General features: G+C 42.7%; 1 protein-coding gene across 3 annotated transcripts in view; it reads left to right on the forward strand.

The window, feature by feature from the left end:
• The window catches only part of PRICKLE2 (prickle planar cell polarity protein 2), a 280,528-nt gene that overhangs the window by 207,747 nt on the left and 55,952 nt on the right, over positions 1 to 16,829 (forward strand). For all 3 annotated transcript variants that reach the window (XM_073569766.1, XM_073569768.1, XM_073569767.1), the window contains one exon: positions 5,422 to 5,605. In XM_073569766.1, the coding sequence (XP_073425867.1) occupies positions 5,422 to 5,605 (184 nt within the window). The remainder of the gene's footprint in view (positions 1 to 5,421; positions 5,606 to 16,829) is intronic.

Consider the following 16,829-nt stretch of genomic DNA (forward strand, 5'->3'; position numbering starts at 1 on the left):
CCACCATGTGGGAGTCCCATATGAATTATTATGATGTGCAGCAAGTGTGCAATCTCCCTGCAGCTCCACAACACGGGTACGATCACATGTAGTGGAAAGTCTGTGGCTTTTCAATTCTTATTTTTAAATGTATCCACAAAATGGATGCGATTTTAACAAATCTCATTCACATACTGCATAAAATTATTGGTGCATAATTTGCCCTATTATCCATTTTTGCTAAGTCCAACAAATACTAAGTCCTCATACACGATCGCACAGCATTGCTACTTTGACAATCCATGTCTGGATAGCGATATAATCCTTTTTATAAGTTTAAAAGCTCCTGCTCCACCTGCTTAGATTGACAGCTACTCAGTGTCCCTCCTTGCTCCTGATGCAGACTATCCACCAACCTGGCCTGATTGACAGCTTCTCAGTGTCCTTCCTCGCTCCTGATGCAGACTATCCACCAACCTGGCCTGATTGACAGCTTCTCAGTGTCTTTCCTCGCTCCTGATGCAGACTATCCACCAACCTGGCCTGATCGACAGCTCCTCAGTGTCCCTCCTCGCTCCTGATGCAGACTATTCACCAACCTGGCCTGATCGACAGCTCCTCAGTGTCCCTCCTCGCTCCTGATGCAGACCATCCTCCAACCTGTCCTGATTGACAGCTTCTCAGTGTCCTTCCTCGCTCTTGATGCAGACTATCCACCAACCTGGCCTGATCGACAGCTCCTCAGTGTCCCTCCTCGCTCCTGATGCAGACTATTCACCAACCTGGCCTGATTGACAGCTCCTCAGTGTCCCTCCTCGCTCCTGATGCAGACCATCCACCAACCTGTCCTGATTGACAGTTTCTCAGTGTCCTTCCTCGCTCCTGATGCAGACTATCCACCAACCTGGCCTGATCGACAGCTCCTCAGTGTCCCTCCTCGCTCCTGATGCAGACTATTCACCAACCTGGCCTGATTGACAGCTCCTCAGTGTCCTTCCTCGCTCCTGATGCAGACTATCCACCAACCTGTCCTGATTGACAGCTTCTCAGTGTCCTTCCTCGCTCTTGATGCAGACTATCCACCAACCTGGCCTGATCGACAGCTCCTCAGTGTCCCTCCTCGCTCCTGATGCAGACTATTCACCAACCTGGCCTGATTGACAGCTCCTCAGTGTCCCTCCTCGCTCCTGATGCAGACCATCCACCAACCTGTCCTGATTGACAGTTTCTCAGTGTCCTTCCTCGCTCCTGATGCAGACTATCCACCAACCTGGCCTGATCGACAGCTTCTCAGTGTCCTTCCTTGCTCTTGATGCACACTATCCACCAACCTGGCCTGATTGACAGCTTCCTAGTGTCCGTCCTGTCTCCTGATGCTGACTGTTCACCAACCTTGCCTGATTGACAGATTCTCATTGTCCCTCCTCGCTCCTGATGCAGACCATCCACCGACCTGGCCTGATCGACAGTTTCTCAGTGTCCTTCCTCACTCCTGATGCAGACTATCCACCAACCTGGCCTGATCGACAGCTTCTCAGTGTCTTTCCTTGCTCTTGATGCACACTATCCACCAACCTGGCCTGATTGACAGCTTCCTAGTGTCCCTCCTGTCTCCTGATAATGACTATTCACCAACCTGGCCTGATTGACAGATTCTCATTGTCCCTCCTCGCTCCTGATGCAGACTGTTCACCCACCTTGCCTGATCGACAGCTCCTCAGTGTCCCTACTCCTTGCTGTTGGCTGTCCACTCACCTAACCTTTTTGATAGCTTCTCAATGTCACTTTTCCCTGGCGATGCTATCTCTCTGCCCACTTGGCTTGATTGACGAGTTCTCAATGTACCTCTTCCCAGCTGCCACTGAGTCTCCACTTACCTGGCCTAATTAACAGCTCTTCACTGTCCCACCTCACTGCTGCTGAATCCCCACCCACCTGACTTACAGCTCCTCAGTGTCCATCCTCACTGCTGCTGAATCCCCACCCACCTGACTTACAGCTCCTCAGTGTACTTCCTCACTGCTGCTGAATCCCCACCCACCTGACTTACAGCTCCTCAGTGTCCCTCCTCACTGCTGCTGAATCCCCATCCACCTGACTTACAGCTCCTCAGTGTCCCTCCTCACTGCTGCTGAATCCCCACCCACCTGACTTACAGCTCCTCAGTGTTCCTCCTCACTGCTGCTGAATCCCCACCCACCTGAATTACAGCTCCTCAGTGTCCCTCCTCACTGCTGCTGAATCCCCACCCACCTGACTTACAGCTCCTCAGTGTTCCTCCTCACTGCTGCTGAATCCCCACCCACCTGAATTACAGCTCCTCAGTGTCCCTCCTCACTGCTGCTGAATCCCCACCCACCTGACTTACAGCTCCTCAGTGTCCATCCTCACTGCTGCTGAATCCCCACCCACCTGACTTACAGCTCCTCAGTGTACCTCCTCCCTGTTTCTGCTGAAATCTCGCACCGCTCAGTACAAGCTGCAGCTGTCAGGCTGGTATGGCGGGGAATGAATACACTTGGACTCGTGACCTCTCTCTCACTCATAAAAGGCTCACTTTAATATCTGGATTGAACAGCCATTCTGATGCAGATTTTCAGAGTAAGTGCACCAGCCTCGTCAGGTCCAAAATACCTATTTGATAATATATGCAATTTGTATTTTGTTGTATCTGGTGGCAGATCCACTTTTAGGTGGCAGAATATCTTGGTTTTATTTCCTGAATGGTTTAGCTGCTGTGACGAGATGTATCTGACGAGTGATCCTGATTTTATTGAGCGTAATCTCGGCTCGGCACTTGTACTAAAAATATATTTTACACCTCGATCCTTTACCGAGAAGCACAACTGTGTCCAGAAGAGCGCTAGTGTTCTCTCTTGACTCTGGTAACAGATTGCTAAAATGGAAAAAAACACCGCAAAGATAAATCCAAGGACCACCAAGGCTTCCCCCTACTGCGTGTTTGGATAGCAGTGAGACATTGTTTCTGTCCAGAAGAATAATCCCTTGTCCTCTCTTATTAGTGTAAGTCTTGTTTTGGCAAGTGGAGTGTAAACCAGCATGTGTTTCCTGGAGGTGACCTGATCTGGTTCTAATTGGAATCCAGCGGTGTAACCTATTTCCAAGACCCTCTAACTGCTGGAAGGGTTCGGCGCCTACGTGTTCCCCCATCTAACCTCCTCCTACAGCTGATATTGTGCACAGTATGGAGTCCTGTTGGCACTGTGGTGACGCCAGATGGTAGAAAGAAAAATATCAAGTGGAAACAAGTCTCAGATGACGCTCACAATTCTGTGTTTTTACATATGTTTTATCATTATACAGCTTTTGTATGAAGTCTGTACCCCCCCGGTAAGGGTCACCTGGTCTTTTTATTTTTCACGCATTCACACATTCCACATGAAATTACCATTCTGGACCATTGTTTCTCGGAACCCATTTAGAGCTTAAATATGTACAATTACTATACGTATAATATTCAGTCTAAACTTTTTTTTTTTCCCATGTAACCATTTCTAATACTAATTAAAACAAATCAGAAATCTTGCAATGCTCACACTGACCACTAGGCCTAATATTAGACTTACACTTCCTGTTTTGTGCAGACGACTTTTCAGCAGTCTCATTATCATCACAGACAGAATTACAATGACTGATATTATTTATTTTTAAAGCACCGTTAATTCCATGTTGCTGTATATGTGAAGAGGGTTTACATACAAAATGCATGTATGAAGTACAATGAGCAAACTAGCAGTTACAAACTAGTACAGAAGAGGAGGGGACCCTGCTCTCAAAGGCTTTCAAGCTACAGTTATACCCTCTTTATATAGTAGATAATGCAGGTTTCTGTTTTGTATAGATTACTTTTTTCAGCTGGCTCATTATCATCAGAGACAGAATTATGACTGATGTACTCTTTTCAGCTACCTCAATTATCATCACAGACAAAATTATTTTCAGCTGTCTGTGATGATGATTGAGCTAGCTGAAAAAAGTGTATAAATCATAATTCTGTCAGTGGTGAGAATGGAGATAACTGAAAAGATTATATAATAAATCTGGGTGATAATGGAGATGGCTGAAAGAATTATATAATTCATAATTATTCATTCTCATCACAGACATAATTATGAATTATATAATCTTTTCAGCTATCTACACTATCATCACAGACATATTTATGAATTATATAATCTTTTCAGCTATCTTCACTATCATCACAGACAGAATTATGACTGATTCTCTTTTCAGCTTTCTCACTATCATCACAGACAGAATTATGACTGATATTTTCTTTTCAGCTATCACACTATAATCTCAGACAGGATTAAGTTAACACTTCTATATACCGTAAATAACACAGGAACCACTGTATGATTTCACAGCTCGCCTCATCCACCTCCCTTCACAATGGCCTTTGCCCTCATAAGAGCATGATTATTAAATACTTCTGTACAATTTGGTAGGTTCCAAATCAGTCTGTTGGATTTCCAATGGCTGATTATTTTGTTCTTCGCCCAAGATAAGCTGCTGCCAGAAAAATCTGGCAGCACCTCTTTCACAGAGAACACAAAAACACTTGGGTCCACCAACACTTATATGCTATGTATGGGGGTCCTTAGAATCTGATCGATGAGGGTCCCAAAGCCAGTACATTTTCTCGTTCAATATGGTCTGACTTTCAGTCCCTAAGAACTAGCACGGCACAGTGTCCAGAGCTGTAAAGTGCTACTAGGTATGAGCTGATTTGGTGGGGGTCCCATAAGTCGGACTTTTCACAGCCCTGGACAATACTGCAGTAACAAACCCATTGCCTAATTTAGGTAGCATAATCATGTATCATCATTAAATTCAATGTTGGCCGCAAAATTGTACCATCATGGTCGTGTTCAGGGATTTACCACTTGTTTGTGTAAGGGGTATAAATATTATTTTAAAGGGACGCTGAATGTAGACTATGGAGACAGCTGGTCCAAGGGGAGATTAAAAATGATATCCCTGACATGTCATTTTTTTTTTACAGTATTGATCAGTTTCCAACCATACAGTTTAAATTGTTGTCCTTCCTCATGCTTCCCTGTAGGTGGCGTTCTTTCCAATAGCTTTTTAACTACTGACAACTTAAATATTATCATCTACAATGGCATTTTTCTCATTAACACAGGATTTTATCTACCCAAATAAAATCACGTCGTTTCCGGATTCCTGCGCTCCTCCGGCTCCTGCACCTTGCATATTGTGTGTAAATCCTTCACGCTCACCTGATGTTACTGTTACTGCTTCCTCTACCTGCCATTGTCACCCTTGTAATATTGACATTTCCAAACAGAAGATCTGCGCCGCGGGCATCGCGCCAGAGAATGTGTTTATACTTTGGTATCTTAGCTTCAATGAATAGCTGACGAGTGGCACACTTACAGAGGAATTTGTTTTCTGCAGGAAGATCTGTCTGCATTGTAAGTGCCCACGGGAGGAGCACAGTGCCACCGCGATGCCTTTGGAGATGGAGAAAACCATGAACAAGTTGATGTTTGACTTTCAGAGGAATTCGACGTCTGACGACGATTCCGGCTGCGCTCTGGAGGAATACGCCTGGATCCCTCCAGGATTGAAACCAGAACAGGTACTGTTTTCTTCCTAATTCCAGCCGTCTGCACAATGCAAAACCTCCTGTCTGAAGGTGTTAGTAATCCGCCCTAAGTGGGGTTGTCAGTAAACAGTGGTAATCCCCATGTTCTCCTCTTCACCCTGGAGATCTTGTAAGTTAACCCTACACCATCTGACATGGGCATTTAGTGATCCATCCACCACTGTCAAATAGTCTCAGGTCTCTAGGAAAAATTGTTGACCTCCCCCTGTAATAGTGTCACCCAATTTTTCCAAAACCACGCTTGCCGAGACCACCACCAATTGCTAAGACCATAGGCACGCAATGAGATCTGACTAAGTCTTTTGGTCTCGACTTTCTTAAATCAACTAGTTGGAAAATTGTGAGCCGACAACAAAGCGTAAGATAAGAAGCCGTCAACTGAGTGCTGTGCCACAAAGTTTGATCAGCTACTCTTGTAGCTCCTCGGATGGACAGCCGAGCATGTGGTGCAGATACCACGTGCTCGGCTCTCCGAGAAAATTTCTGAAATCTCAAAAGTTTTTTGAAAATTATAGATAACCATTTTAACGGATTTGTCCAATTATGCAACCATTTTTTTTTTATATATTATTCCTATCCAGCTAAAATAAAGACTTGAGCATCTTTGCAAAAAGTCTTAACTCCTACAAGGACATCAGAAAAATAAGTAAAAAAATAAAAAACCTTCAAAATGAAACCGGATAGTACGGAGGCCATATCCACAAATATGCCGAGCTGCATGATAAGCGGGGGACACTGACGATAATATCTGTAAAGCTCTACGGAATACGATGGCGCTATAAATTCAAAGCCTGATAAATTATAAGAAACCTTTTGGAATTGCTGATTTCCAGGACGTCTTAGGTGGGAACCAGGAGATTTCTCCGCTCTTCTGGGAGTTCAAAAGTTTCTTTTTTTTTTTTTAGGAGTCTTGCAGATGAGCAAGAGAGTTGGCAAGTGTGCGATAACCCATATTTAGGAGGCTAAAAAAAAATAAAAAGGAAGAGGAAAGGAATAATCAGACTACTACACATGTGGCGTTCGTAGTCTGCTACCATGGAAACACACAAATCTGCATTGGAGCTGTAGACATTGTTGCAGGAGACTTTACTCCAATTTACAAGTTCCAAGGATTCGGATTACGGCCAGTGCAGAGGACATTTATACCCAGGCATGTGACTTCCATCAGTCTCTGAAGAGGCTGCCCGGGGCTCTTCTATATTTATGCATTTCATGAATTTTTCTATTTGCAATTATGTATGAAACGCCTACATTATGTATAGTACACCCATATTCAAGAAATGCAAAAATATAGAAGCCCCTCCGAGCTCCCCTGAGACTACTGGAAATCTAATCCGAATGTCAGGAACGTCTTAGTTGTTTCAAAGTCTAACATTTGTTATTGCATGATGCAAAAATGAGACGCTTTGCGGAATTTCCTTCTTTTTTTTTTTAGCGCTACAGTAAAATAAGGAGGCACCCAACCTGTCCAAAGAACAAAAGGAAGTGGGGGGGGAAACAGGAGCAGGTCTTGCAGTACATACTGTCTCTGACACATTTTCATTGTGTTTATGCAGTTCATTGAAATCTGGTTTTAATTTTATGGCTTTCGGCTTAAGCTTGAACGCTATGTCATGTCGAACTATCCCTGGCAACCGGCATTCTGCGCACGCAGTCTGCACACCGGTTGACATGGCAATGGATTCATTAGAAACTGAACTGGTTACTGCTAGCTCCTAATATATCACACGCTGTGAAAAGCCAGTAAATTATTCAAACCGGTGATACCTCTGACTTGTGCATACTTTTAATTTTTCTTTTTCTATAAACGTGTGCTATCCAGAAGTTTTATATGTGCATTCTGCCCCAGGATGTTGAGCGGTTTGGACCGTAACCTACACACAGGGTGTCCCACTTCTGGTAGCCCATTTGGAAGCCCTACTGTTTAATTTTTTTGCGCCGACAGAGGGAAAATTAATTATTGCGCAGCGTTAATACAAACGAATGAAGTCATGTCTATGTGTTGAATTTTATTTGTCAAGTTTTTTTTTTTTATGCAAAATTCTTCTTTTCAGTTTTTGCCTATTTTATACTTGTTGATCTTTTTTTTTCTCTACTTGCCATTGTTGGCTTTGCCAATTCAAAAGTTTGCGACTTTTCCTCTTTTTCCCCCCCGAAGGGAATTTTTTTTTCGCACGCCAGGATTTTCGGCACAAACATTAAGAGTAGTGTGCAATATTTTAATGGATCATGCAACTTTTTGCCCCAAGAAGAGAAAAGACATAAGGAGCATTTTCAAATGCGACAAATCGTGAAGAATTTGGCGTTTGAAAATATAATTCCGCGACACAATAATGATAAATTCTAGTTATATATAGAGTCCAAAATCTCTGTGCCTTAGGCCTCTTTCACACATCAGTTTTTTGCCTTCAGGCGCGATCCGGCTTTTTTTGGAAAAAACGGATCCGGCAAAATGCAATGCCGGATCCGGTTTTTCCCCATTGACTTGCATTAGCGCCGGATCGCGCCGGGTGGCATTGCGTTTCATCCGTTTTTTGCCGGATCCGGCAACTTGTCTCATTCCGGCGTCTTGAAAAAACGTCTACTGTAACGTTTTTTGTCTCCGGCGAAAAAGCCGGAAGCGCCGGATCCGGCGCTTCCAGCTTTTTGCTACAATGAAAGTCTATGGGCGCCGGAATGCGCCGGATCCAGAAAAAGACGGATCCAGCAACCGGATCCGGTTTTTTTAAGTCTGCGCATGCTCAGATCCAATTGGCCAGCCGCCAGGAACAGAGACGGATCCAGCAAAAAAACGGATCCGTTTCTACAGTTCTCCAAAATTTATGCCGGATCCGTTTTTTCTAAAAAAAAGCCGGATCCTGCCTGACGGCAAAAAACTGATGTGTGAAAGTAGCCTTATTCTCACACTATTCGACTTGTTTGACATCCCTGAGTATAAGGAACATCACTACCAGCTCTGCGCATGCGCTGCAACTAGGGCACAATGGTGCACACACAAAATTTCACTTAAACTTGTGATAATGCTCCCTGTCGTCAGGAACCCCAGTCACAGCCCAAGGCGGTGGGAACAAGGCGTAGACATTTTGGCTTAGAAGCGTCTCCACTAGTGATGAGTGAACGTGCTGGGATGAGGTGTTATCTGAGCATGCTCGGGTGCTAACCGAGTGTCTTCGGAGTGCTCGAATAATATGTTCGAGTCCATGTCTCACCGGGGACTCGAACACTTTTTTTCGAGAACGCAGAAGTCACTCGTTTAGCACACGAGCATGCTCAGATAACACCTTATCCAAGCATGTTCATTAATCACTAGTCTGTACCTCTTTTTCTAGAAATAAGTAATTAGCATATTGTGTATGCATTCATGAAATTTAAAGGTGTCTTGGAAAATCCCTCTCCCTGGTTTCTGTATTAAAAACAACAAACAAAATGTTCTTTACTCCCCCTCATCAGGTCCTGCGCTGTTTCTTATGTCTCTTACTGTCTGCAGCTCTGACGTCATGTTGACAGCACTGCAGTCAATAACTGAGCTGAGTGTCCGGGACTTTAAAAACAGAAAAAAAAAATGCCTAAGCTCTAGCATGCAGGTAGTTGCTACCTACATGCCTGTTGTGCTTCGCGCCAGTCTCCGCCGGCACAGAGCAGTCACAGACATCCGCTGAAGTCACGACAACAGAGCAGCAGTTTCTCTTTCTGTTGACAGGGCGGGGCTATTGGTATCATGCTGATTGACAGCTGGCTCTCCACTGCCTAATTAGGGGAAGCCGGCTGTCAATCAGCATGACGCCAGTAGTCCCGCCCTGTCAATAGGAAGAGAAACTGCTTCTATGTTGACAAAGAGCAGCTGAGTCTCTGGCAGGAGTGGTCAATGACCGGCGCCGGGTGCAACAGGCAGGTAGTTGCCTCTGTTAGCAATTACATGCCATTTTTTTTTAACGTTCCAGATATCCCCTTTACGTTGACGGTATGAACCCCTGAGCTCACTGATTGACTGCAGCACAGTTTAGTTGGCATCAGCTCTGCAGACAATAATAGATGTCGGGAGCAGTGGCGGAGACTCGGCGCAGGATCCAGGGAGGGTGTGTAAAGTACAGTTGTCAGCCAGGGAAGAGGGAAAACCCCTTTAACTTTTAAAGGGGATGTCCGGAAGTTTTACATTAATGGCCTATCCTTAGGATTGGTCATCAATGTCTGATCGTTGGTGGTGTGACACCTGGAACCCCCACCAATCATCTGTTTTTGGTGTCTTAGTTCCAGAGCTGCACAGCACTGCTCCGTCAACTGCGTAGTGGTCGCGGCTGGGTAATGCACATCCGCCACCACTTCAAATCAACAGGGAGTGGATGTGCAGTACCTGGCCACGGCCACTACGCAGTTGATGGAGCCGTGCCGTGCAGCTCCGTAACTGAGCAGACACCAAAAACAACTGATCGTCGGGGGTGCCAGGTGTCGCACCACCACCGATCAGACATTGATGACCAATCCTAAGGATAGACCATCAATGTTATAGCCAAGACCATCCCTTTAAGAAAATAACACAAGTAGATAAGGAACTAAGGACACCTCTGGAGACTGCAGGAGCAGAACTATCAGGTAATAGTGGCATGTGGGGTGTGATCATCTGACCACAACGTCACACGTTGCATGTGCACATGTCCATTCATTTATAATCACTGCATCTAAGTGTCCAACCCCTTTAAATAGTAGTACAAGAATTAGCAGTCCCATTTTTTTTCCCTCCACCTTTTGGAAGTGAAATGTTTTTCAGGTCATTAAATCTTGGTGGATCGGTGCTTTCTGCCGCGCTCTCGCAGGTCCTGTGTGTGGTGTGAAGACCCGAGATTTTTTTTACCCCGGTAACAATCCTGCGATAAACACAACAATGAACGGTGGCTTTGTTTGCTGAGAGGCATCAGGTCTGAAAAGTCATCACTTCCAGTTAAGGTTATTATGTAAATGTACATTACTTATGTCATTCTCTGAAGAGGGGACCTTTACCGTTCCCAGTAAATTGCTTGTTTCTGCAGATTTTATCGTAAGAGGAGCATAAACTGTGACAGATTGAAAATAGCAATTTTCCATTACATTTAATATAATTCAATTCGCTGAACCTTCACTAGAGTAGAACAAATTCCTGTCACTCAGAAGGCACCGGCGTCGACGCGTATGGGACTACCGGCAACGCGGATGCCGAAATTTTAAAAGATCTGTCTGCGTATGCCAAAAGCGATCTTCCGACATGTCAGAAATACATTGGAAAGGTCTGTCATCTCGGACAATCATTGATTTTCATAATGAAAGAACTTTAGAAAGAATTAGACCCTTTGGCACTGTGTAGAGATTTCTGTTACTGCCAATCCGGTCTGATTTTCAGCAGCAGAAATCTCCGAGCCGTGACAAAGGGGTTTACATTCTCTATCGAAACCATTGTGTGATCTTTCTTTCCATATGAATTTCATTTTACCCGGATTTCCATTTTAAGCACATTATTTGGGTGGGTAAGTGTCTAATCATTGGAGCTTCACCATTTCCACAATCAAGAGTCTGCTTCACTTTCTGGAGCTCCATTGATTAAGAGGACCTTATTGTGATGATAGTCACTACTCGCGCACAGGCCACAGGGCTTGGGTAGTCAAGAAGACCGGGGTTAGATACCAAGAGGGCTCGTCATATACACAGGGGTAAGGCAAAGGTGTAGTCTGGTCAAAGTCTGAGGTCAGAACTCCGGAAAGTTAGTGGATCAAGACAAAAGGGCAAGGCAAATTGATGGTCCAAGGTCAGGCAGCAAATATCAAATTCATGAGCAAAGAGAACAGCTCAAGGTGAACACTATTTGAGCAAAGCTAAAACTGGCACTAATTGGAGGCAGAGAGCCAGCTAAATAGCTAGTTAATCACTCAAATACCAGACCCATGGAGGAAGCCACGGCACGTCCTGTTTGAACTGTTACTCAACACATTGTTTTGTTTTTTTTTTATTAAAGATCATATCATGAAAAAAGAAACAAACACTATTTTTTCTTTAAATGAATGTAACTCAAATACCTCATTTAATTAATAGGTCATTTTCGGGCAATCATTTCTCTTTGTTTCTGTAGATCACAATTTTTTGTACAGGTAGGCATCATTGTTTATGTATATGTATTTTTCTGAAATAATAAAAAAACCATCTTTCCCCTTGGCTCTGGTGGGTCCTTCCTGTGCGTGAAAGTGATGCTGTCCCAGTTATCAATTACCTAACTGCTGCAACCAGTCGCTGTCATTAGCAGTCATGCATCTACATACGGAATGCTATCATTGACATCAGTGATTGGCTACGTTAGACTCAGGGCACTCATGGACAAAAAAATTCTGAAAAATCCCTTTTAATTCCATTCACTTTTTTTTTATTGAGCCAGACTAGATCAAGCTTTAATCCGGACTCAGGACTATGCCTCCCATTTAGAAATCATCTGATAAGGCTCCGTGAATAAGGACTGTGCTACAAGAATTATTTAATATGGCAGACCTGCAGCTAATAAAAAGGAAAATTGATTTAAAGTTTATATATATATATATATATATATATATATATATATATATACATGGCTCCATTATAAAACAGTGCTACACCTGATTTACCCATAGCTCAAATGAAGAAAATGGCACTGAGCTGCAATACCGCGATCAACCTGTTGACATGCGTGGCGCTGTTTTTGGAGAAATGAGAAAAGTCATAATTTTGCTATGCTGTATACCCCTTTAAGGCACAGGAATAGGTTCAGTAGGTATGAGCCTAGAGATGGCTCAGTGGGACGGTTTTAATTTGGTGCCTCGCGCACATGTAGGGTATGATATTTTTTTTTGGGGGGGGGGGCTTATGACTTTAACTGCAGCATTAAAAAGCCTCGTACCATTCCTTTTATGTTTTAGGTCTTTGCCTATTAAACATATACATTTGAAAAGTGACGACGACTTTACAAAGCAAATTTAGTTTTTTGTTTTTTTTTAACACATTTCAATTTGCCAGTCGGCTTAGTAATTACTAAGTTGTACGTGCAGCTATGTCAGAGGCACATCACGTCTCTATTTTAGTCGGTGACAGCTTGCGAGCAAACTGTTCATTTTTTCCCCCTATTTTAAATAGATGTTACATTTCAATATTCATACCTTTTTTTTTTTTAAATGTGTTTTGCGTTCTATAAAAATGATGAAAACTTCTATGGTTTGCAAAAAAAACAACTTTCCTGTGTTTTTACCCCTGTAGAGCAGGCAGGTAAGATTTTGGTTTTGCAAGGGTCTTAGTATTCGAAGGGTTATATCAAGGAAGTGTCAACCCCAACGGGTAACTAAAAACTGACCTATTAAAGGGCATGACCTTCTCAGACTCTGCAAGATAAGTCAAGAATGTATGATAGATGTGGGGTCCACCTTTTGGGATCTGCAACCATCTTAAATAATCACTCGCATCAAATTTTTTATCTTCTTAATATATCGCACTCAACATATTATATAGCACTGTGTAATTACAATTGCTCATTTTGTCTTTCTACCCAGTTAATTCTCTTTCCGATTAGGTCTGTGACCTCACGTGATTAAAAGCGGACTGGCTGAATCCTTTTAAGTTCTACGTATAAAAAGGATGTATTTTCCCCCATTCAAGAGTCATCATTAGAACTACAATTTTGACATCACTGCAAGCCCCTGGCAGGGAGTGATGTGTGGAGCAGCTGGGTTAGGAGGTTAAGAGGAGGTGGAGCTGGGCTGCCTGGGACTTTGCAGTGAAGTACAGTTGTAGCTCTAGTGATGACTCATGCAGGAAAAAGAGACTTCCTGTTTTTACATAGAGCTTAAAAGGAGTCCGCTAGTCTGTTTTTAATCACATGATGTTATATAATGAAAAAGAGAATAATTGACTGGGTAGAAAGGCAAAATGATCAATTGTAAGTACACAGTGCTATATAAAATGATGGCTACAATATATTAAGAGGATAAAAACTTTGTTGGAGTTCTTCTTTAAGAATGTGGCCCCATCTCACAGTGCTGTCAGTAGAAAGGTGGCCGTGTCGGATAGAACACTTGTTTAGAACACCCTAAGGGTTGTTCCAATCCTCATAGATGGGTGTTGTTGGTTAGTGCTTATAAAACAAACACTTTTGCCATTTACTGTTTGTTAACATTTTCAGCCATTCTTGAGATATCCACACTTTTTTCTTTTGTTTTACATCTTGTTGCCAAGGAGACCGACCACCACTACAGTTTGTCAGCGGTGCCCAAACATGCACAGATAAAGCTTACAAGCTTTGTTCTTTTGAGCTTTAAATCACTGCTTTGAAGCTGGCCACAATCACTGCACCATGCTGGTAGCTTCTAATACCTCCGACTTCAGCAGAGTGCTACAAGCTGAACAGCAGCGGTGGTCGATCTCCTAGGCAACGAGCTGTAAAAGTGTCAATATCTCAACAATGGCAGCAGATTTGAACAAACAGTAAATTGCTTAAGTGCTTATTTTCACAAGAACAGTCCAGCAATATCCATCTGCGAAGTTGAGAATAACTCTGTAACTTTCTTTTAAACTCCCACAAAAGTAAATAAAGAGTTGCACCCCTTCATTCTCGACGACTTGCAATGGGGCACCATTCTCAAGACGTGTGCAGGTCCCTGAAGTTGGCCTCTTATAGATGACACCGATATGTAGCTATGCCTTAAAATGTCTGCAATAGAAATATCCCTTTTAAGACACTTTTCACATCTGCTTAAAACGGTGTCCATTAGGTTTTACCCTATCAGTATGTCTTTAGAGTGTGGGGGAAACTGGAAACTCCGGAGGAAACCCACGCAAACACAGGGAGAACATACAAACTCCTATTAGGTATGTTCACTTTTTCATCAATTTTTTTTGCATCTGAAAAAAAAAAAAAGTTTAGTGCACACAGCTCCTATGCAATATTATGCGTCTCTATGGTAACAGACAACAATCAATCTCTGTGTGTAGTCTGATCTTACAATCATGTGTTACTCCACTTCCTCCGATGCTACTTTTTTTTTTTGCAGACAAGTGGGGGATGGCAGAGAAGTAAAGACATCGTACTACACACAGGGTTTGCATCTACTCTGTATACATAAGTCCGCAAAGTAGCTGTATACACAAAACGGTAGGATTTTTTTGTATTGGCAAAATTACATATAGGGGATATATATATATTTTTTTTTTTTTACTATTTTTTGTTGATAAAAAATACACTCTTTTAAAGAAGCTTCATGAGTAAAATATAAAATTTTAAATAGAATATTTATTAATATATTTTTGCCCAGAGGACACTCTAGAATTTACAATGGCAGAGTCTTTTCTACTGAAGATGTGGCACATTGTCACTTTCTTTTCATGCTTTTGGGGCCCTGATTTATATGTAAGTGGTTGTCTATTATAAAGGGATATAATGTGACCGACCCTTTAGAATAATCATCATCTGCCTTCCGGCGTTTGTCCCGCTCTGCAGCGCTTCAAGAATATGTTTCTCCAAATTAGCTTTCTTCTTGCATTCAAAGTGCTCAGAATTAAAAAAAAAAAATAAAAAAAACGGAAATATCCGGAGGCTTGAAGACGTACGCAGACTATTTGATTATATCTGTATGTTTTATTGATAGAGACTAGTTTCTCGAATATTTACACTTAATTTCTGCTCATTTAAGTGAACTCTTTCCAGTAAATTCTTACTTCTTCATAATTCCCTGTAGATATCGGGGTTGACATTCCCACCTCAAAGCCGCGAGTCACCAGCATTCATGTAAAGCACATTTTAACACGTTGGCTTTGGCGCCGTAGAATTAGTCTTTGCTTTTCACTTATCAAAACCTTTTCGATACATTTGAGGATATCATACATGCCTTATTGGCAGAATAAAGATGTCTAGTCCTAGGCACGCCTATAAACGCCCCCCCCCCCCCCCCAAACCAAACCGGACCACCCAACTTTGACTGTATTTGCATAAACCTGCCTCTTTCGACCAAGGACGGTCCCAAATTTGCCCAATATTTTTGGAAACCATCCCAGCAACTGTCAGAAGTAAATTTGAGATATGGTGGTTTACGTTGTCAATCATCGCAGATCTGGTCCAAAATCCAAATCGTGCCATATTATGTCACTATTGGTAAAAGTCACCTGTGATCTCTGGAATTCTTTATAAAGGGGTTTTCTTGGTTTGAGATCACTGTACTAGAAAATGTTGAGGATACTCCTGTATTGGCCATATCGATACATAGAGGGTTTCTCACGCTGGAGAACTCCTGCCATTGATTCCATTCGACAGCATGTAATACTTAATTTCTCCTGTGGGGGAGCTGCAGGATAATTCAAAACTTTTTTTCCAGGTTCCCTCCCAAAGTAAATACGATTCATTTGAGTTTCCAGTGATTTATGGACAGCTTATTGTAAGACCTATCGATGAGCAGTAATTTAGAGGGTCTCTCATGCTTGGAAGACTCCTGCCATTGATTCCATTCGACAGCATGTAATACTTAATTTCTCCTGTGGGGGAGCTGCAGGATAATTCAAAACTTTTTTTCCAGGTTCCCTCCCAAAGTAAATACGATTCATTTGAGTTTCCAGTGATTTATGGACAGCTTATTGTAAGACCTATCGATGAGCAGTAATTTAGAGGGTCTCTCACGCTTGGAAGACTCCTGCCATTGATTCCACTCGACAACATGTACTACTTCATTTCTCCTGTGGGTGAGCTGTAGGATAATTCATCTCTTCTTTCCAGGTTCCCTCACAAAGTTAATGCGATTAATTTAGGATCTCATGCAAGCAAGGATCATCCTTACAAAAAAAGTTTTAAAAATAAACTAAATCTTTGATGTACCCATAGTGTTAATAGTTAACTTTCCAACCAGGAAAGACATTAACAATCGATGTTAAAATCCAATTCAGACATGAAATCTTTAACTATCTCCTAACGTGCCTCATACTAATCCAGTGTTATTCTGAATATTTAGAATGCCACAGAGTGTAAAGCACAGGAGAGGCCACAGACTGTGCCGTGTGCAGCAGCCTACATGCCACATGCTGAGTGTAAGCTCCACCCCACTGCAGGGAGCTGAAGAGATGATTGGTTGATGATAGCTTTTCATCATCTACAGGAGAAAAAGAAGCATCTTGTACTAGATTCAGTGGCAAGCAGGACACACAGGACTGTGCAGCGGCCAAGAGATATGCCGTG

This window comes from Dendrobates tinctorius, unplaced genomic scaffold (genome assembly GCF_039654945.1).
Source record: "Dendrobates tinctorius isolate UK_male_01 unplaced genomic scaffold, ASM3965494v1 ptg000027l, whole genome shotgun sequence".
NCBI classification, from domain to species: domain Eukaryota; kingdom Metazoa; phylum Chordata; class Amphibia; order Anura; family Dendrobatidae; genus Dendrobates; species Dendrobates tinctorius.